Source organism: Nilaparvata lugens, chromosome 7 (genome assembly GCF_014356525.2).
Source record: "Nilaparvata lugens isolate BPH chromosome 7, ASM1435652v1, whole genome shotgun sequence".
Lineage (NCBI taxonomy): Eukaryota > Metazoa > Arthropoda > Insecta > Hemiptera > Delphacidae > Nilaparvata > Nilaparvata lugens.
Window position 1 is genome coordinate 59,673,928 of NC_052510.1, and position 22,960 is coordinate 59,696,887.

Below are 22,960 nucleotides of genomic sequence, written 5' to 3' on the forward strand. Positions count from 1 at the left end.
GAAAGTAAAAAGTTTTCTCAGGAAAACATTTTTTCCCCGATCATTACTTTTTGAGATATGAGCGCCTGAAGTTTGAATTTTTGGGACAGAACATTTCAAATTCGGTGAGATATAAATCCATTAGATTTAGAGGATGGGTTCTTCATGATATTGTTGATCTAGTAGAACAAAAATTTCCTGAAAATATCAATTTTTGAAAAAGTTATTCAATTTACCAAAAATAACTCAACTAAAAGTTATTTTTATAGTAAATTGAATAACTATCTTAAAAATTGATATTTTCAGAACTTTTTTGTTTTACTAGATCAGCAATACCATGAAGAATCTATCCTCTAAATCTCATGGATTTATCTCTTACCGAATTTGAAATGTTCTGTCCCAAAAATTTTAACTTTAGGCGCTCATATCTCAAAAAGTAATGATCAGCAAAAAAATTGTTTTCCTGATAAAACTTTTTCATTTTGATAGCTTGATGATATACGAATTGAAAAACTTTGAAAAATATCACCAGTAGGAAGTTTATTTTTAGCTTCTGCACAGCCTTTATAATGTAACATTCAATAAAGAGTTCTACTTTTCAATTTTGGGAATTGAAAAATGAATTGATGGAAATCTATCAGATTTCATCAATTATTTGGACTTACTAATTAGCCTATTTCTTTTGATACTGTAATAGTTTTCATCCCTATCTATATTATATATTTTTCAATTTCAATCAGTTGATGAAGTTGGAGAAAACTTGACATGATGACATATTAGGATGGAGAAAAGTAGATGAAAGGAAGTATGTGATATTTTATATTTCACCTACCGTAAAACCGGGTGACTTTGGACAATTTCAAACTTTGTAGAGCATTTTTAACAAGAGTATTTTTTCTTCTTCTTTCAAATAGGCTTAAAATTTGGAGAAAGATGGAAGGAAGTACAGTATGTGATGTTTTATATTGCAGTATAATAATTATATTGTGCAATTGCTATCAAGTGCGTGAGTGCGTGATTAATAAACAAACAAAATTCCAATTGGAAGCTATCAAATATTTAGAAGCTTCTTGGTCTGTCAAATAAATTGTGACTAAATCAAATAAATCAATGACTACTCACCACTAGCTATTAAATCAAATTAAATTTAAATTTATTTATTAAAAACACACAAAACAAGACAAAACAAAATTACAAAGAATTACGAAATAAATAAATAAATGAATTTTATTGTTGTGGACCAGTATAGGTAATTGACAAAGTTATAGTAATACAAAACTAGTTATAAAAGTAACAAACAAATACAATAACAAAGTGAAATTTTAAAGTCACAAAGTAGAATTACATCGAGTATAGAATCGGAAAAAGTTGTCAAACAATGGAAAGGTTTCAAAACCAGTCACTAGAAAAGTAGTTTTTTAAAAGTAACAATATTTTCACAACATTTGATATTCAACTGCAACTTGTTCTTAACCCTAATCTGGATAGCGAGTAGGTTAATAACCTGATTTTAATTCTTCCAACAAGATTGTTTATATTGAATTATTGATCTAGCAGCAATAATGATTTACAAGAATATTTCAGTAATGAGATTAATTCACAAAATACTCAAATAATTTTCATGAATTTTCTACACATCGATCTACAGCAATCATCTACAAAATATATTTTTCAGTATAAAAAATAAGATGTTGAATATTTCAATCTGACTCCAAACATGAAAGATTCTTTGACACTGCCATTTATTAAAACAATGTTGAAATATCGGGGACCGAGCTTCGCTCTGGAGTACAAAAGCATAAAAAATGTATCACGAAAGAAGAAATTATAATAACATCCATAGTTCATACAGAAATAAATGTTCTATCTAATCACAGAAAATTGAGATTGCAAAAATGAATGCAAAAATTCCCCTCACAAAAGGCCCAGTTGCACAAAAGCCGGTTAAATTTCAATCCTGATTAATTTCACGTGAACAAAATCAGAGGAGACCATTTCAAAAATATGGATCTACTGGAATTAATCAGGATTGGAAATAACCCGGCTTTTTCGCAACCGGCAGCACTAAGTACCTGATTGAATGATTACAAAAGTTCAACAGCTGAGTCATAATTTTGACACAGTCCCACACACATGAACTCGTTCACTCACTTCCATCATCAAAAGACGACGAAATAATTTATTATCAGCTGCTTTTCCAAGGATGAATGATAATTATCCTTTAAATGTCCTTCAGCGAGTTTTCCCATGGATGAGACTTAGTGCAATCGAAGTTTTATATTATAAACCTACTATGTTCTGTATTTCGTGAGAATCATTAGAGCCGTTTTCGAGATCCGGTGAAATACAAACATATAAACAGAAATTGTTTGTTTAATAGTATAGGATAATGTTGAATTGAACAAATCGCAGGAACGGATAAGTAACAGTTCCAAATGATTCTCTAAGAACAGTAACGTGTACAATCATCTGTAACAGAGAGTGACTTTAAAATAGAAAAAAGTGTTTCTAAGCTAAGAGGTGGAGCTAAACATGAGTGAGGAGTCCAATAAATCGAGATTTAGTGGTGTGTGATGAGGGGTAGGTTGGGGGTGAAGGGAGAATTGTGGGAGGAGCCAGAATGAGATGAATTTCGGAAATCTTCGACTCAAAAGATCCCCCAAAAGAAGCAAAGTAGTCTTATCCGGCGCTAGGAGTAGATCGTTAAAAACTAAACTGCAAATCAGTCGTATTTTGTGTTGGCTAAAGTAGTAGAAGAAATCCCCAACAAATAATAATAATTGAATACTTCTAAGTTATCTTTAAAATAACTGAAATATTCAATTATCTTCTCTAGTTAACTGTTCATTAGTTTTTCATTCAGAGTGATGATCAATTGAAGTGAATAGAATTTCCTAAATAAGATTTGGATAGTTTCCAATTTGACGATTGTCATGTTATTAGAAGAGTGTGAACCCAACAGTTTCCAGCCAAACAGTGTTATAGACTGCTTTAACAATGGACCAGGACCTGTTTATCCTTCTAATCTGCCGGGTAGTGGGAATTCAAGGCGATTTTCGGTCACATCTCTATTGCAGTTGGATAGTGCAGTGAATACAAGTCATAGCGACGGTCAGTAATTTTTATTCATTCATTTATCTATTAGGTTAGCACAAACAATACAATGATCGGATAAGAAAAACAGGCTATTGCCCAAATAATGATATTGAATGCAATTATAAATAAATATGTAGAAATGTAATATGTGTGTGTATGAATGTGTTAGAATAGGGTTACCAAACTTGTATAATAAGTTATAAACAGATATATTGAAAGGGTACCGATACCTAAGTTATATCATAATCAGTACGGTATAAGTAAAAATTAGAAATCTCAGTACCCTTTTAAATTATTTTGTAACAACATTTTTCGGACATTAGAGCCATTTTCAAGTCAAAATTAAAATGGCATAAATAGGAATAGAGATAAAAACCTCAGTACCCTTTTTGGAATTACAAAGTAAACTATTTGGTATGTTTTGATATCACTTGAAAATGGCATCACTGTTGATACATGTTGTGATAAAATAATTCAAAAAAGGGTACTGAGATTTTTATTCTTATTTCTATTTATATTACAAGTAGCCCTATACAGAAAAGATACATTAAAATGGCATTTATGTCCGAGAAAAATGTTGTAACAAAATAATTTTAAAGGGTACTAATAATAATAATAATATCGAGTGACCTGGCTAGCTCAGGTCTGGTGTCAGAGTTTTCAGGTCGCAACTGATCAATTTCAGGGCCTCTGACATGACCTAACGACTGCTTTTTAGGCAGCCGGGACCGACGACTTAACGTGTCCATCCGAAACACGGGAGTGGCCCGAGATAAATATCGTTTTAAAGGGTACTGAGATTTATATTGTTATCTATATTTACAGTAGCCCTGAAGAAAAAAAGTCAGTACGGTATGTTTAGTGATTTTGATTCTAATAATAAATTAAACAGAAATTAGTAGATGTACAAGTTGTTGAAATTTCAAAGGATTTATTTGATATTCAATAAATATCAGAAAATAAATAACTGTCATATTCTGCTCCTTATCCTTGATCATAGCGGAAAATCTTAGCCCTTTACTCAAAAAAATTAAGAAATAAATCTTTTTACAATAAACTCGTTCAAGCTTTTTCAATATTTCAATTTAGAAATAATTTTCGTTCATGCCTCCTGAATACGGGTACATAAACAACTGATAAAATGTATCCCTACATGCGTCGAATTAAATATTTGTATTACTTTACAGTGCTTTATCAATTTATTGTATGCTTTTTAATTCAATTATTACAAAGTGTTACTAGTACTTTCATTTCATTTTATTTCAGACACGTCTAGTTTCGGCTAAACTTACTATTCAAAATATATTGTCAAAATATGTGTGTCAAACTGTGTCAAAATATATTGTCAATTTATTTTGTTGATATTCTTCTTCATTTATTGTTTATTGCAATGAACAATAAAATAAAATTATAAATAGGGAAAATAAATACAAGATTTCCAAAAATGTTTATTTCCCAAAAAAACTAAAACAGCTACATGAATTACAGAAAATATTAGATAAATTACAATTATATACAATAAAAATTTCTTATAATGTGTCCTCTACATGCTTAGTGTTTTCTGTGTGAAAATCATAGAGAAACAATAGCGTTAGTAGATATCCCATGGTATAGGGCGTTTATGTCGCAACTTTTGCTGTTATCTCAAGCCGATTATTGTCAATTTTTACTGTTTTGTTCGGGTGAGAGTGTATGAACGGCACAATTTGAGAGACTACCAGCGTCATACAGCTGCATGGGAAAGACATGCTACGTGAACTATCGGCTTGAGATAACAGTAAAATTTGCGACTTAAACGCCCTATACCATGGGATATCTACTTATGCTATCGTTTCTCTATGGTGAAAATTGACCTACTCCACTATAGCGTACCATGTTCTAGAGTGAAACAATGTAAACAATAAAGAAGATGGATAAATTAATGTATTTTTGGCAAAAATAGAAAATTGAAAATCAGTTCCTATTATAATAGGGAATACAGCAAAAATACTAGGCCTATCGGTAGGGATGAGTAAGTTTTCTCCCACTGATTTTCATATAATTAACTATATGTGACAACTCTATAGTAGGGATTTCAAAAGAAGACCGCACGCCGACTTTAGATCTTTGTCTATCCATTCCTAGGAAAATGTCTGCTTGTCGGAGTCCGGGATTTTGACGGCACTTGTTGACAGCTCTGCTGACTTCTGAGATATCTTCATCCTGGGTCCTGGAGACCGAAAACAGTAGATAGGGTCCTGAAGACCTATTGCCAGATACAAAGCCAATAGATACCCCACTGACTACTGGCACGCCCCGAAACCCTAGGATTTTTCGTCTCATTATTCTCCATATGAGTACACACACACATATGTTCAGAGAACAACAGACTAGAAGAGCCCGAATCTCAAGAACGTTCTTGACCAAGCATGGTCTGGTGCAACATAAAACCCTTATAGAACTTTACTAATAGTTCAGTACTAAATGACTTATGCAACTGGAAAATTATTGACATTATACTGTAGTATAAACGCTAAAATGAAAGTGATGAACTTGTTAAATTATGAAGAAAATCAATAAATTTAATTATTATTATTAAACGAGAATCCAAATTAAATGCTGTTACTGTTACTTCTGCTACTGCAAATATTGACAACAAAATAAACAGCTACATGGAAATTCGATGAGCGCTACTATTCAAAAATTATTTGTCAGCCCGGGAACAAATAACAAATTTTGTCATTCCCGGGCTAAAAAATAATTTTTGAATAGTAGCGCTCATCAAATTTCCATCTAGCTGTTCACCCTGTTGTCAATATTTGCAGTAGAAGAAGTCTTCGGGGTGAATTACAGCATTTAATTTGTATTTTCGTTTAATAATAATAATTAATTCATTAGCATTTGAATAATTGCAATATATCAGTAATTTCCATCTGTAAAATCAATAAATTTGTTTTGCATTTCCAATTTAGAAGGATATCATACATATTCCATTTTTATATTAATGTGATCTTCAAAAATTGAATTTGAATTGACCATAGATTATTTATTTGAAGGTACGGTAGGCAAGTAATGTAGTAGCCTAGTATCATAAATGACGTTTTAGTTAAGTTTAATACCTTCAGAGACTACTCAATTTTCATTAATTCGTCAATCATTATTTCAAACAATTTCAGTTTATATGGGAATAGAAGAAAAGGTAGATAAATGAAATAGAGCTGGTAATAGGATACTCGCGTGTATCAATTAGTTTATTTAGACAGCTCAACAAAGTAGGCTACCTATCTAAAACAAAGAAGAATTATTTTTTTAGTGCCTACATACGTTACCGACTTTGTATTTTTAAAATAATTAGGTCTAGAGTCCCATATTATTCATAATAGACTGTGTATTCCAAATTAATAAGGTTTAGAGCAGTTTTGGGCGAATGCCTGTTGTTTTTACCTGGATCGTATTTGTATGTGAAAAAATAAATAAATACCTAATAGATAGATCATCGGATATATCACATATTCTTATATTTTGCAAAATAATTCCACACATTTTGATGTTAAATGATGAAACGCCTCTGTGAGATAAGGTATTATTATTTACAACCTTAACTTCCAATATAGACAGAGGAACGAAACTAATAACACTTTTCGCAACTATTAAAAACACTCATCCTCATGCTTCCTCGAACGCGGTTAAACTGAGCTTGAAATTTATAAAATTGATGAGGAATTGCATATATTCAAACGCTAATCGATAAATAATAATTATTAAACAAAAATACTATGTTAAATTTAATGCCGTAAACCACCCTGAAGACTTCTGCTACTGCATATATTGACAACAGGGTTAACAGCTAGATGGAAATTCTATATGGATAGTATTAGCCCTCATCAGATTTCCATCTAGCTGTTAGGTCTAGCCGTTATCAATATTTTCAGTACCTAGCAGGAGTCTTCGAGGTTGTTTACAGCATTTGACTTTTAATTTTAGTTTAATAATACCGTAATAATTATCTCATCTATTTTACTATCCATGACGACCTGCAAGTAATATTCCGTTTTTGAACTATTTTCAACAACACTATACAGTCTAATTTCTTTGAATATTTAATTAATATTTAATTACTGTAGTTATTAAACCTAGTACCTTCTCACTGTGGAGCGCTTTCAGTGTTGAGAATGGATTTAAAAATCCGAAAGCGCTCAGCGCACAGTGAGTACTAGTTTTAATAACTAATATTCGAAGAAATTAGACTGTAGTGTCGTCGAAAATAGTTCAAAAACTAATAATTATCTATAAAACTATTTTAATTGGAAATAAAAATAGTTCAAAATAGTTCAAAAACGAATAATTATCTATAAAACTATTCTAATTGGAAATAAAAATAGTTCAAAATAGTTCAAAAACGAATAATTATCTATAAAACTATTTTAATTGGAAATAAAAATAGTTCAAAATAGTTCAAAAACGAATAATTATCTATAAAACTATTTTAATTGGAAATAAAAATAGTTCAAAATAGTTCAAAAACGAATAATTATCTATAAAACTATTCTAATTGGAAATAAAAATAGTTCAAAATAGTTCAAAAACGAATAATTATCTATAAAACTATTTTAATTGGAAATAAAAATAGTTCAAAATAGTTCAAAAACGAATAATTATCTATAAAACTATTCTAATTGGAAATAAAAATAGTTCAAAATAGTTCAAAAACGAATAATTATCTATAAAACTATTCTAATTGGAAATAAAAATAGTTCAAAATAGTTCAAAAACGAATAATTATCTATAAAACTATTCTAATTGGAAATAAAAATAGTTCAAAATAGTTCAAAAACGAATAATTATCTATAAAACTATTTTAATTGGAAATAAAAATAGTTCAAAATAGTTCAAAAAAGAATAAGGTTAAGATTTCACTTTCACTTCAAATAGTCCAATTTCCACTTCAAAACTAATGACTAAATTATTGATTAGTTACCGGTATGTACAAATAATCCCTACTCCAAGCTTTCATTAATAATTTACTAAAGTATACTTGTACCGGTGTCGTACCGGACAAGAAATATACGTCATGCGTTTTCTTAAATATTGAGAAAAGTGATGAAATGATCCAGTCCAACAACTCTGAAATAGCTTGTGGCTTTTAATATTTGTCGTAAAATAATAGTCTAATCCTGTTTAGACGTGACTGGGATTAGGAGGGATTTGTTCCTGTGGATAGACTCCGCCAGTAAACCGTGACAACAGCTGTAAAAATTTCTGAATGAGTTATGGCCCACAAAGTGCTCCCAACCTCTCAGCTACGATTGCTTCCTTTTGATTCTGTTCACTGACATGCTTAGCACAACTAATTTATAGTTATATCAAGTCACACTGTTTCTTGAGAAATTGATTTTCCAAAACAAACTGGAGACTTCCACACATTTTTGGATATTAATAATAGGAATAAATCAATTATAGCACGAAAATAACGAAATATCCGTTACCGTACCTATTTCGCTTTAGAGAAGAGCTCTACCAGAATCGTCAGATTTATGAGTTCAGTACATCGCTTTATTTATTTATTTATTTATTTGACCATTCAGAATTACACAACTTACAGAAAAGTACCACAGGCTAAATCGCCCAAAACGGTTCCAATTCTAATTTATACAACAGTCCAAATATAGTTAGGTTATGTGTATAACTTCAAAATTCTTCAATTTACAATTCAAAACACATAATCAAGAGAAGAGCTCTACCAGAATCGTCAGATTTATGAGTTTAGTACATACTTCTGAACAACAAATCAACAATTAGTTTATTAATTCAACAATATGTCGTAATTTAAATGTTCAAAAGTAATCAATCTGAAGCTCATAATAATTTATTCTATTAGATAATGATCACAAACCATCCACAATCAGAAAATATTATTCTATTCATCTCATTCTATGGTTGAGTGAATAGACCTCATCTCTTGAGGTTGAGTGGTAGAGAGGACTTAAAAGTCCTAACTCCGCCTAATAAAGATTTTTTTCATTTCATTTCATTCTCTCATATATTGGTTTCAGAAATGCTCCAGAACTCAGTTCATTTACTACAGATTAACAACCTGTAGGCAAAGAAAAAAAAACATAAAACTTTGTTCATTACTCCGTGCTATATAGAAATTAAGTACCTACTTCAGAAATTAAGTATCCACGTTCCATTTTTTACTACTTTTTTGGACTTCATTTTTCTCAGATGAATGAGATATTCTAGCTTTTTAATAAATTATGTAATGTATTGTCGAATACGGTAATCTACATGGATCACAAAATAGCCAATTGATTGAGTAGAGTATACATACAATATATACGACAGGTCTTGCTTTTGAAGAAAGTTTATATTGTAACTCCTTTTGAATTATAACAACAAATTTATTACAAATTTAATGAGATCTAGCTTATTATACTCATCTATTTCACTATCCATGACAAACTGCTGGTAATGGTTAATAAAAGGTTATGGTTAATAATTAATTTTTGAACTATTTTTGATTACTAATCTTACAAAAGTGTCGTCAAAAATACTTCAAAAAAGGAATCTAGCTTATGTTCTATTGGTAGGCCTACTGTATTACTATGGAAGTATTTGTAAAGAGTTTACCAAATTAACAGTAGGCTACTATCAGTGTATAGGCTAACAAAATTTATTCTTAATTCCATTAATATATTTTGTTTTATATTCATACTTACTTTACTTTCGCTGGCTCTACAGTCCGGTGTGGACCTTGGCCTCCCTCACGATTTGCCTCCATGCTTCTCTGTCTCCTGCCTTTCTCCTCCACGACCGCACTCCCATGATATGCAAGTCCTCCTCCACATCCCTTAACCACCTCTTTCTTGGTCTTCCACGCTTTCTAATCCCCATCATTTGCGCGTTCATCAAATCGTTGGGTAACCTTTCTATTCCCATTTTTGTCACGTGACCAAGCCACCTTATTCCTTGCGCATAATATCTTCTCCATTCAGGAACACGTTCATCTCTGCGTTACTCCTTGCTCGCCAACCTTCCGCTGTTCTCACTGGTCCCAACACTCATCTTATAATCTTCCTTTCGAAGATGCGCAGCGCATTTATTATTTAACATTTAATGTCCATGCCTCTGCGCCGTAGGTCACTACTGGTCTAATAAGGGTTTTGTAGATTTTCAATTTCGTTCCTCGAGAAAGGATCTTAGACTTCATTAGTCTTAAGTTGGCGAAATACGCTCTATTTCCAGCTAAGATTCTGCTATGAATATCCTCTTGTATCCTATTCTCATTATTGATTATAGTGCCTAGATATTTAGACATACTGTAGGCTATTCTCGTCTTGCAATAAATAGATAAAAAATTCTATTTGAATTGTAATGTTTTCAACTGTCAAATAAATGAGAATTCCATATTGGAAATCCTCACCCAAGAAAAATTATATCCTTATTTTCCTCTAGAACTGTTTTCGAGGAACATGCATTTACCTATTTTCCTAAATATCAGAGCTCACCCTTCAGAAGCGGTTCCCGAGAAAGTTATACTAAATATCAGAACTAAATGGTGAATTAAAACTAATTAGTGAAACTAATTACTTAAAACTAGTTAGTGAATTATAGTGAATTAAATAGTAAACTAGATTTTAGAAGCGGTTCCCGAGAAAGTTAAGAATCATGAATAGCGGTGAGATACAAACAGACCAAAGTAAACGAAGCAAGTTAAAGGAATTAATATTTTACCTCCCATTCAGATAAAGAAAAAGTTTGTCAGTTCTTTCTCCGGCTGGAGCCAGCAGTGTCATTGACTACTAAAAGGCGGTTGATGAAAGAGAAAAAAAATCTAATCAGCGGCACTTCCATCTTTATTTATATACTGAAATTCAATTCAACTGTCAGTATTCTTCATCAGATAACATTAATGTTTCCAATTGAAACTATACTGACAGTTCAAGGTGGCTCTCACTTTGGTGAACTTCACTTTATACTGTCAGTATTCTTCATATGATAACATCAATGTTTCCAATTGAACCTATACTGACAGTTTTGACTTTAGTGAGATTTTCTTCATTCTGTCAGTATTCCTTATAAATAGCCTCAACGCTCCCAACCCAATCAATTCTGCCATTTTAAGGTGAATCACGCCAGTGATGAACAACACTATTAGCAACACGTTTACGGTACATTGACGGTCTAAACTGTGTTGTCACTGTTTTAAAATAACACTCTCATTCTATCTCATTCTGTTCTGTTTTGTCTTGTATCTTCTATCTCATACAAAGTTAATTTCTTCTTGCCTACTGTATCTTGTTCTATCCTAAACACAGTCAATCTCTGTTAATTCCTAGTCTAGGCGTCGAAATGGGAGATATGTAAGTTCCATTCACAAAGGAATATTCTATAGATCATAAGGATTATCATGATCAAATTTTAACATTAAAATGACGACTTACAGACTTCAACAATTATGATAAATAATAAATTTACTCACTGACTAGAGCATGCTTTCGAATCACATTGGAATTCATTGTCAACGAGATGAAACATATGGAAGTTTGTAATGAAAATTATCTTCATAATCGGTGTCTAATCAATACCATCCAATATCGGGGCACCGAGCTTCGCTCGTCATTTTTATTTATTGATAAACAGAGCACAATTCTTTAAAATGATCGTGTTTATATTTTACAGCTGGCTATACGTCAGCTTATGAATTTCGGGGGTGAGATATTTTGATTTTCCACAGACGCACTTTTTTATTGTCCACAGACGACGAAAGACTCAGCTTTTTTCCAAGGATGAATTATCCTTTTAATGTCGTTCAGCAAGTTTTCCCAGGGATGAGACGCTAGTGCAATCGAATTTTTATATCATAAACCTACTATGTTTCAAATTTCGTGAAAATCGTTAGAGCCGTTTTCGAGATCCGTTGGACGTAAATAAACAAATATAAATAACCAACTTTTTTATCTCTTTTCTGCATAGGGCTACTTGTAATATAAATATGAAGAAAATAAAAATCTCAGTACCCTTTTTTTGAAATATTTTATCACAACATGTTTCGGACATTTATGCCATTTTCAAATTTTCAATTTTCAGTGAAAATGGCATAAATGTCCGAAACATGTTGTGATAAAATATTTCAAAAAAAAGGGTACTGAGATTTTTATTTTCTTTATATTTATAAATAACCAAATATAAAAATAATATACATGTATCGTATACAGAAATTGCTCGCTTAATACAATAGGATTAATATCACGGCAGCTAATATTGATTTTTTCAAGAATAAATAACAATATTACAAGTAGGCCTACTTCTTCAAACCTCGCAACTAATATTGCGTGCAGATGTAAGCCTGAGATCTTGATATTTACACTTTTCACTGTAGACCTACCTACATACTGAATTATGACAAGGATTAATCAAAATCATTCGGTTGGAAATAGAAATATTATTGGAAAAATATCAGAGAATGAGAGAGTAATGACTGCAAATGAGTGACTGATTGTCTGATAGATACTCAACTTATTGATTTATTTATTTGAATATTACAACAGTGCGATAGTATCCCTCTACACTCTGTAAGCTATTTGAGGGATATATAAAAATAATTCATTACGGTACATACAATAAAACAATCAATAGCAATAGTTCTGTTTTCTTAATCGACCTGATTATATTTAAACATTGTTTTGTAACTGATTGTTCTGTTTTGTCCATTGCACCATAACTTGACTTAAATTTAAAATAGAAAAATACTTTTCTCGGTAAGCGACAATTAACAAGATATCACTTTGGGATATTACCTGATGTTATTCACTCTGACACAAATATTTATTAAATCATAATACATCTTAATTGTAAAATTAAAATAATTTCAAACTCAACAATACATAATATTCCTTCCTGAAACTAATTTAATGTAGAGATGCGAAAAATAGTCTTTGGCTATATTTTTACACGAACTTATATATTTTGATCAATCGTTCATCTATCAATAAAATTATAACAATGATGAATTATAAAAGATATCATCATACCCTGAAAGATGGAAACTAGGCTTGTCTTGTACCTACTATTCCTCTCTCAAATTCTAATGATAATGAAATCCAAAACTCTGTTGTAGCTCAGACATTGTGTTACTTGTAAATATATTTGAAAAAAAACACTTACTTTTCTTGGAATATTGAGGAATGCATTACACTCCTGAAGAGGAGCTTTATCAGCCTAATCACCAGGCTGATGAAGCTCCTCCTCAGGAGTGAAATGCATTCCTCAATACTCCAACAAAAGTAAGTGTTTTTTCAAATATTTACAAGTAACACAGTGTCTGAACTACAAAAGAGTTATTATATAGTGTTTCGTCATGAAAAGCGGCATCAATCGAAGTCCAAAAGGTTATAAGTTTGTCACGCACTTCACATTTCTGGTCTAATACTATTTTTGACAATAATTGACAAATTACAGAAATTTTCAATTTATTTATGTTATTACAAAGTTGAACAACACTTGAAAGCTTCATAATTTCGAAAATATTGAATCAAAATAGTTATTTGTGCAACTAGTGCGCAAAGTGACAGTTTGCTGCACCAGAAGAAACGTTTACTGAGTGGTTTCTTGAGTGCAGCAGAGGAACTTTGCGCACGTATTTCACATTAAGTTTTTCCTACAGTTTTTACCATTGAATATGAAAAGTTGGTAATTATGGGTGAAATTGCCTGAAATGCATCAAATAATCTGTGTAATTTTATTATCTGTGTAATCAGATAATTTATTTTTTTGTAATTTTATTATCTGTATTTTATCTGTGTAATTTTATTATTAATACCTAAATAAAATAGAATGTAGTATGTGTGTTTGAATGGCGGCTGTGTGCTGTCAACTGCTGTCATCCACTGTTGTCCACCACCTCAAGACTCTTAAAACGTGCACCACAGTCACAGTTACCAATTTAATTTTGATTTTGCTGCACTGGTGCTCCATATAACCCACCAACTATTTTGCGTTGCCATGTTGCAAATCTGGAGTGCAGGAAAAAATTTTCCCGCACTAGAGCGGAAAAGTGATTCTTTGCGTTCTGTAATCAGTGCAGCAATGGCCACTTTTGAACGAAACTGTAGGAAAAGAAAATTTACAAACTAGAAACAACACAAAAGCTACATCATAACAGTTTTTACGATATTCAACTGTCTATTTTTTGTGACAATATGATCCTGTGTTGAATTATAACACTTAACCGGAGCTTCTGTGTTGAATGGCAAAGAGATCTTATCTTATCCTTTTTGAAAATACATATTATTTTGTTCTCAGATGAGGAAGATGAGGATGGGAAACGAAGAGGTAAACCGAGAAGGAATAGGACGACGTTCAGCAGTGCTCAACTGAGTGCACTGGAAAGGGTGTTCGAACGAACACATTATCCTGACGCCTTCGTCAGAGAAGAGTTGGCAAGGAGGGTCGGCCTGAGTGAGGCTAGAGTTCAGGTATTAGCGCAATATCGGATTATCTTCCATCCAAGTACGGTATTTTGCTAAAGGCCTACTTTGAAGATTATTGAATTAAAAATAAATACTACCTAGTAGATACAAGTGGCGGATATTCAGGTGAAAAATTACTTCATCTACTTAACCCGAATAGCTCTATTGCCCCACTCTAATCTATATTTATTCAGAAACTGATGATTCATGCTATTATCACATATTTATAAATAATATAATAAAGGAAACAATTGACTTTATACAGTACACGTATGAGATACGAAATTCACGAACGACGCAACGACATCACGTCTGAACTACTCAACTGGTAAACTTGAAATTTTGCATATGAGGGGGTCAGAATGCAAGGGGTCCAAGTGACATTTTTCATTTTTTTGAGTTAGCTACAGTAATCGATAGCTGAAAGTGGTGAAAATCTAGTATACAAGAGGTATAAGTCTAATCAGTGCTGACATCTGGTGTTAAATTTTCAAACTACATTTTCAAACAGCTATTTCTTCGATTAAGCAAGGGGTCCAAGTGACTTGGATCCTTTGTTTACAGGACACCGGCTGCTCGTATCCATCAAATTGAATTTAACTTTGATCAAGCCATGTCACCAAGCAAAAGATACCTCAAGAACCAATTATATTGAGTCAAGAATCAGATACGGTAATATTGCAATGAGGTCATTAATCATTGTTCAATTGATGGTAAATTTGATAGATTTATTTGTAGCTAGACAATAGAGTTTTGTTTGGTGAACAAGGGGTACAAGTGATACTTCTCATCACTATTTAGCTGATAATTGAGAAAGGAGAGCAATTTGAGACATGAAACTGTACGTTTGATTTGGTATAAGTATACTGAATAGCTATAGGAATAAGTGAATATAATTTCTATATTCATTTCATGAATGGAGGATTAATTAATGTGAATAAACTTTAGGCTCAATTTTCTCGAAACTAATAATATGTCACTTGGATCCCTTGTATTATAACCCCTTCATATAGATTCTCAATTCACCGTGGATGGTTATAGGCTTATTTTAAATTTGTTTTCAGTTTGTCAAGTTTTTAACTAGACCCTTGCAAAGCACGGGTTAGTCATAAATAAATAAAAAATGAATCCAGTGTACCTGCTAGGTACTGTACCGGTACCCTTTACTTTATTTTATTTTTGACACGACTATTTTTGGCAATAATGCCATTATCAAGTGTCTTGAAAAAAATAAAAAGAACACTAGTATTTCTTTGTAATTAATCGAATTTATGGGCTATTTATAAAATGTCATCTACTCAAGAATGCCAGCATTGAATGGTTAATTGAAGCAATCTCACTATATTAAGCTTTTTCTATCAGACATCAGTTTTTTGAAGATGATGTTTACCTTCAGAAGTGACATTCTCTTGAAAATGTCAGCATTGGAAGGGGAACATTGATGTTATTTCGCTTATATTAAATAAAAGGAATGCTAAAATTTGTTGAATGAGATTTTATATTGTGGATGTTGTGAAAAACACAGTTTTATTCTTGTCACATCCACATTTATGATAAAAGGAGTGCTATGTAGCAGTTTAAAGTGAATCACGCTATAATAGCTTTTTTATCAGACATGAGCTCTTTTGAAAATGTTGTTGGACTTCATTTCCATTTAATTAGACAATTTCATTGGAGGTAAATCTGCGAAGGGATATTTCAAAAATTATTGTTGTCATACCTCTCTCAATAGGTATGCCGTCATTGGCTAGATATTTTTTCGGCTAATTTTCAATTAAAATTCGGGAATGAAATAGTAAGGGCTATGCCTATTTCAATATCCAAGTATTCTATGATTATGTGTGTCATTGTGAATAAATAAATAATAGATACGGTTTTTAAATATTCATTGGCTACATAATTTTTGGTGGCACATCTCTATTCCTAATGTAAATTTTATTACTAGGTACCGTACCAATAATTCAATTCATTTTAGAGTTGAAGTTGTGCTGTTGTGTTGGCTTTATTTTTTGTAAATTTAAGAGAAAAATATATTTATCTTTTTATTCTATTTGAGAAATATTTTTTGTTCCAGGTTTGGTTTCAGAACCGGAGAGCAAAGTTCAGAAGAAATGAGAGGACTCTGCTCACTCAGAGAGGATCCACCGTGAGAAGTAATGTAGACTCCTCAACACTGTCAGAAACACCCCTAGCTCCCCGAACGGCAGCACCCCATCTCACAAGTGAGTGTTGAAAAGTTAATTCTATTCATACGCGTTCCTATCTCCAATTTTCCATATATTTAGACCTGATATCAACAAGGAAAATATATTAATCCTGTACTATTAAACGAGCAATTTCTGTTTATATGTTTATAATTAAAAATTCTTTATTGAAAAAATAATAAATAAATAACAATCAAATACATTCCAAAAAGCAAATACAATCTTGTTTCCTAATTTCTAATGTGATCCCTATAGGCTACCCTGTGTGGGGACACTTGAATATATATAATAAAATATTAATATACAAATTTAAATAGGTATTATAACATGAATAACATAATAACTGAATATGATATTATATTGAGAGAGATATATTGAGAGAGCCACTAATGCCAGGATAGGTGTGTTGAACATCTGAATCTTATACTATTAAACGAGCAATTACAGGTTATATTTTCAGTTGTTTAGATGTTTATAATGTTTGTATTTCACCGGATCTCGAAAACGGCTCTATAACGATTCTTTCGAAATTCGTCAAAACATAGTAGGTTTATAATATAGAAACTAGACTGCACTAGGTCTCATCCCTGGAAAAACTCGCTGAAGGACATTAAAAGGATAATTATCATTCATCCTTGGAAAAACAGCTGATAATAATTATTTCGTCGTCTGTTGATGATGGAGGTGAGTGAACGAGTTCATGTGTGGGACTGTGTCAAAATTATGACTCAGCTGTTGAACTTTTGTAATCATTCAATCAGGTACATAGTGCCTGTTGCAAAAAAGCCGGGTTATTCTCAATCCTGATTAATTCCAGTAGATCCATATTGTTGAAATGGTCTTCTCTGATTTGGTTCACGCGAAATTAATCAGGATTACAATTTAACCGGCTTTTGTGCAACCGGGCCTTTGTGAGGGAAATTTTTGATTCATCTGGGAATTAATCTCAATTTACTGTGATTAGATAAAACATTTCTGTTTGAACTATGAAGGTTTTTATAATTTCTTCTTTCGTAATATTTTTTAAGCTTTTGTACTCCAAAGAGAAGCTCGGTCCTCGATATTTAATTTGTAGAGTACAACTGAAGTATATAACTGCTAACTGTAGTCACAATAGTAATTCATTAATATTGTGAACTTTTTGAACATTTCTTATGATCAAATTTGTATTTCTCTTTTCGATAATGGACATGGACAAATGGATAAAACGTCATTCCTTTATCTATACTATAATAAAGAAAACAACTGGCTTATGCACGTACGGGATAAGAAAATTATGTTTGATGCATCATTACGTCTGAACTAACTGGACTTATTAACTTGAAATTTTGCATATAGATTCTTAAAATTAACCGACGATGGTTATAGGCCTTATTCTTCAATAAGATTCCACTCGGTCAAGTTTTCAGTTTGTCAAGTATTAAAATAGACCCTTGCGTCGCACGGGTTTCCTGCTAGTTCATGAATAAAACATGATAATTTGAATTTCGCTTCAGGATAAGACAATTGTGTGTTCTTTCTATAGTCTAATATCGGGGCACCGAGCTTCGCTCGTTATTTTCATTTATTGATAAAAAGAACACAATTCTCTGAAATGATCATGTTATATTTCACAGCTGGCTATACGCCATCTTATGAATTTCGGGTTTGATTTTTCACATACTCACTTTTTACTATTCAAAGCTGTTTCAGCCAAGGATGAATTATCCTTTTAATGTCGTTCAGCGAGTTTTCTCAAGGATGAGACCTAGTGCAATCGAATCTTTATATCATAAACCTACTATGTTCCAAATATTATGAAAATCGTTAGAGCCGTTTTCGAGATCCGTTAAACATAAATAACCAGATATAAAAATAGCTAGATATAAAAATAACCAGATATATAAATACAGAAATTGCTCGCTTAATATAATAGGAATACTGGATTATATACTCATTATATTATAAATTAGTATTAGCCAACATCAATTTGATATTTTTTTTGGATGTAGATCATATACATTAGGTGCACTTTGTCTTTCTCTATTAAAATTGTATTATCGTCTCAAACTATTTTAAATTTGACTAATCATTTGTTATTGTTTCCAGCAAGTCCTGCCTATACAAACGGCGATTTCTTCAGATCAGCAGCTTGGAAGGCATCACCACAATTTGCTCTTCTCCCACCTCCACCCACAACTGGATCAACATGTGCTTTCATGGCATCAGGTAGGCAATTTTTCCTGTTAAATTCCTAAAAAATATGTTTGTAACTGTATCTTCAGTAGCCTCTACAAGAGTTCAGTAAAGCCAAGAAATATCTGTGATATTCCTACAGATGTGGTTACTGATGGCAACATAATATTGGTGTTGATTCAATATACAAATTGAGTTACTTCTTATCTACCATTCACAGTATATTCCACAATTTAAGCTGCGTTTACACCAAAGCTACAAACAAAATGTTAATAACTTAATCCTCATAGATTCTTTTACATTGAACAGAACTTGACAAACACATATGTTCATCATGTGTATAAGTTATGTTGAATCTAATAGAATCTATAAGGATTAAGCTATTAACATTTTGTTAATAACTTTGGTGTAAACGCAGCTTAAAATGTATTTTGTATTCAATCATGGCTTATAATTTTCATATTATGTTCAATTATAATAATATCCATCACTTTTATATCCTGCACCATTTTTGTAAGTTGCAAATCAATCTAATGTATCAATAAACTTGTGAGTTTATTCAATTTAATGTTCCATACCAGTGTTTTGAATGAATTTTCCTAATTTTCTAAAATCGTATTTCTTCAGGACTACTTTATTATGCTAGTTTGAAAATAATACCATAATATCCTTTCAAAAACTCTTTATAGAATATCAAAATAAAAAACAACCGGTTTATTATTATTATTTATTTATTAATTGACAATGCAAATGACACTAATGTAATAACATTGAAAGATGATATAATAAGGTAGTCCTTGTGCTATTTTTCTTCCAAATTGATAAGTGACAAAGTCCAAGATAAGGTTAGGATTTCACGTGTACAATTTTCATGAGATTTTAGTCCAAAATAAACATTAAAACTATACATTTTGAATTTAGATGGTTTGAATTAATAAATTAATTAGAAAATTTCCACTCAGAAGCTTACTCCTTTTTCAAGTTTTTAAAATCTTCTTAAATTTTGTGAGGTTGATTCTTCCCGCTGAGATAAGAACTGATATGGATGAATGCAGTGTGGCTGCATTCAAGCGTAAGGTGGAGGCAAAGACCTTAAAGACCTTATCTCTTTAAGGTCTTTGGGTGGAGGGGTGGCTATACCGCCTGGGCTGGGAGTCGTCAGAAAGCCTGCTTGAGTCTGTTTATTGGCACTAAGATCATCTCTATTAATTTGATAGCTTTTCTTATACATACATAGATTTTTTTTCATTTTTGAGATTATAAATTTTCATAACTTACCTTTCTTCTCTTTATATTCACCACACACTTTATTTAATCGTTTATAGATTTACATATCTTCATTACTATATTCTTTTTGATGGTCACTGGGGAATCGGCTGGTTTCTGTTCCTCGGTATTTTTTTTTATATGAGAAGCTACCATTATTTTTTACAATAAGTATATATAAAATATATTTCACTCGTGCAATCTCAAGAATTTATTCATATTTCAATTCTCGAATCTGTATAATGTTACTCTTATCAATCTTTTTCTGTTTATGAAATTTCGTCAATGAACAATGTAATAGGTAATATTTAATTTCATAATTATAATACAAACTATCTTATACTCACCTTCTTGTTAACAAAGCCGGACATTCTATTACCTATATAATATTATGAATAGACTATTGGCTACCCACTGTAACAAGAACCCACCCCCTACACTCAGACGAATAGTCTTGTATGGGTATTCCAGTAAAACATGCTCTGTAATACAATGTAATCTGTATTTTGTATGGAATAAAGAATATTTGAATTTATTTGAATTTGAATTTGAATTTGAAATTTCAATTTTCTTACATACTCTGCTAGCATACCTTGCATTGATCGGAGAATCATATTCAATTTCACTCTTGATATTATAATCAAACCTATTTTAGTGATAATAATGAGAAATATTCATTTTATGTTTGGTTTTGAAGCATCTAAATTTAAAAATCTACTTTTTAAAAATAATTGAGGACTGAACATTTTGTGAAGTGAACAGCAACAAGGCAAAATTATACGTTATTTTTTCTCTCACTATCATTGATGTACTTATTGTATAAATAAATTAGCCTCTGAGCTGCTAGTTAATATACACATTTATTGAATTACATGTATAATAGCCTAATTTTGTAGGATACGTGTTTAAATGACGCTTTCATATTGACATACTGTCATTATGTTATTCCCCTAAATTATTCTCGTTTAAGAATGAGGCTTACAGTTCAATGGTCAAGGAAAGTTGTGTGAGTGTACCACACCAGATTTTTAATATTAGGCCTATTCACAAGAAGTTAAACTGCTATATATGAAGAAAATAGTGTTCAAATTTTTGCAATTGAACAATGAATGCGAATTAATAACAATTGAATTATATTTCCCAGGTCTACCAACCGCAACATATAACTCTGTGGCTACATCCTTGACGCATTCTCTCCACGATGCATGCAGTATGACCAACAGCATTGCCAGTCTTCGTTTAAGAGCTCACGAGTACGCTTACCATTCAACGCACTTCTGATTTTTTCTGAAATTGAAATTATATTCATCAACAAGAAATATTCATCAACTTTAATTCAACCATTTTTGTAGGTTGTTAGTCAATCTAAGGTATCAATAAAATTGTGACTTGATTCGATTCAATTCAAGGTTCCATACCAGAGTTTTGAATGAATTTTCTAAAAACGTATTCTTCAGGACTAAAGGAACTACGGTACCAATTATCTCTCACTGTTTCATGGAGTAATATCCAAAGATTAATGCTGCCTTAACAAAATTGTACAGCTATTTAATTTTTTATTAGACCTAATAAAAATATTTTCATCAAAATCTTCAGTTTATTATTACTGTTCAGGTTCAATTACAATTTTGTTGTATTTCAGCATGTTTGTGCATGCAGTACCTGTGGTGATTTTTGTATTTGATTTTATTGTAATGTATGATAATATAATGTAATATCGGGGACCGAGCTTCGCTCTGGAGTACAAAACCATGAAAAATTTTCACGAAAGAAGAAATTATAATAACATTCATACAGAAATGTTCTATCTAATCAGAGTAAATTGAGTTAATTCCCAGGGGAATGCAAAAGTTTCCCTCACAAAGGCCCAGTTACACAAAAGCCCGGTTGAATTTTAATCCTGATTAACTTCACGTGAACCAAATCAGAGAAGACCATTTCAAAAAGATGGTACTGGAATTAATCAGGATTGAAAATAACCTGGCTTTTTGCAACCGGCACTAAGTACCTGATTAAATGATTACAAAAGTTCAACAGCTGGGTTATAATTTTGACACAGTCCCACACACATAAACTCGCTCACTCACTTCCATCACCAACAAACGTCGAAATAATTATTATCATCTGTTTTTCCAAGGATGAATCATTTTTATCCTTTTAATGTCCTTCAGCGAGTTTTCCCAGGGATGAGACCTAGTGCAATCGAATCTTCATATTATAAACCTACTATGTTCTGAATTTAGTGAGAAACGTTAGAGCTGTTCTCGAGATCCGGTGAAATACAAACATATAAACATCTAAACAGAAGCTGCTCGTTCAATAGTATAGGACTTAGAATCATAGCCACCTCTAATACAAGGCTCTGGCCTACGATATTGCAACGTCGCAGCGTAGGCCTAGAATCTAATAAATGATTGGTGAAAACGATCAGCTGGTATTTTTGTAAATTCTTTTCCACCAATCATGTTTAGATTTTAGGCCCACACTGCGACGTTGCAATATCGTAGGCCAGAGCCTTGTATTAGAGGTGGCTATGCTAGAATACATTCTAGGTACATTGGTTTTGTAGCCTATGCTATCTCGTAGTTTTAGTTTTAAAGAATTATGATAAATGTTCATTAAATAAAGTACAGGTAGAAACTAGAGAATAATTTTTAAAAATAGATATAAATATTTAGGTAGAGGAAAAATATTGTATGCATCACAGATCAGAATTACTTTTTCCCCCATGGTAATTTACTATACTGCTTCAACATTTGGCTACTTCAATAAGAAGAACGTTCTCCTCAG

At 31.7% G+C, this 22,960-nt stretch overlaps 1 protein-coding gene across 1 annotated transcript; it reads left to right on the forward strand.

Annotated features, from left to right (window-relative positions):
• The first annotated feature begins 2,606 nt into the window (after positions 1-2,606).
• LOC111055367 (paired mesoderm homeobox protein 2-like) lies at positions 2,607-21,765 on the forward strand. The gene is made up of 5 exons (XM_039433253.1): positions 2,607-3,090; positions 14,359-14,531; positions 16,600-16,747; positions 18,818-18,937; positions 21,315-21,765. Exons 1-5 carry the CDS (start codon positions 2,913-2,915, stop codon positions 21,449-21,451), a joined length of 756 nt encoding a protein of 251 aa, XP_039289187.1. The 5' UTR covers positions 2,607-2,912; the 3' UTR covers positions 21,452-21,765.
• The last annotated feature ends 1,195 nt before the right edge of the window (positions 21,766-22,960 follow it).

Bases quoted from the DNA above. Each gene is read 5' to 3' on its own strand.
- LOC111055367 (XM_039433253.1), top strand. From the start codon at position 2,913: ATGTTATTAGAAGAGTGTGAACCCAACAGTTTCCAGCCAAACAGTGTT. The intron at 14,532-16,599 runs GTATTAGCGCAA...TTTTTGTTCCAG, and splicing joins TGAGTGAGGCTAGAGTTCAG to GTTTGGTTTCAGAACCGGAG. The intron at 18,938-21,314 runs GTAGGCAATTTT...TATATTTCCCAG, and splicing joins ATGTGCTTTCATGGCATCAG to GTCTACCAACCGCAACATAT.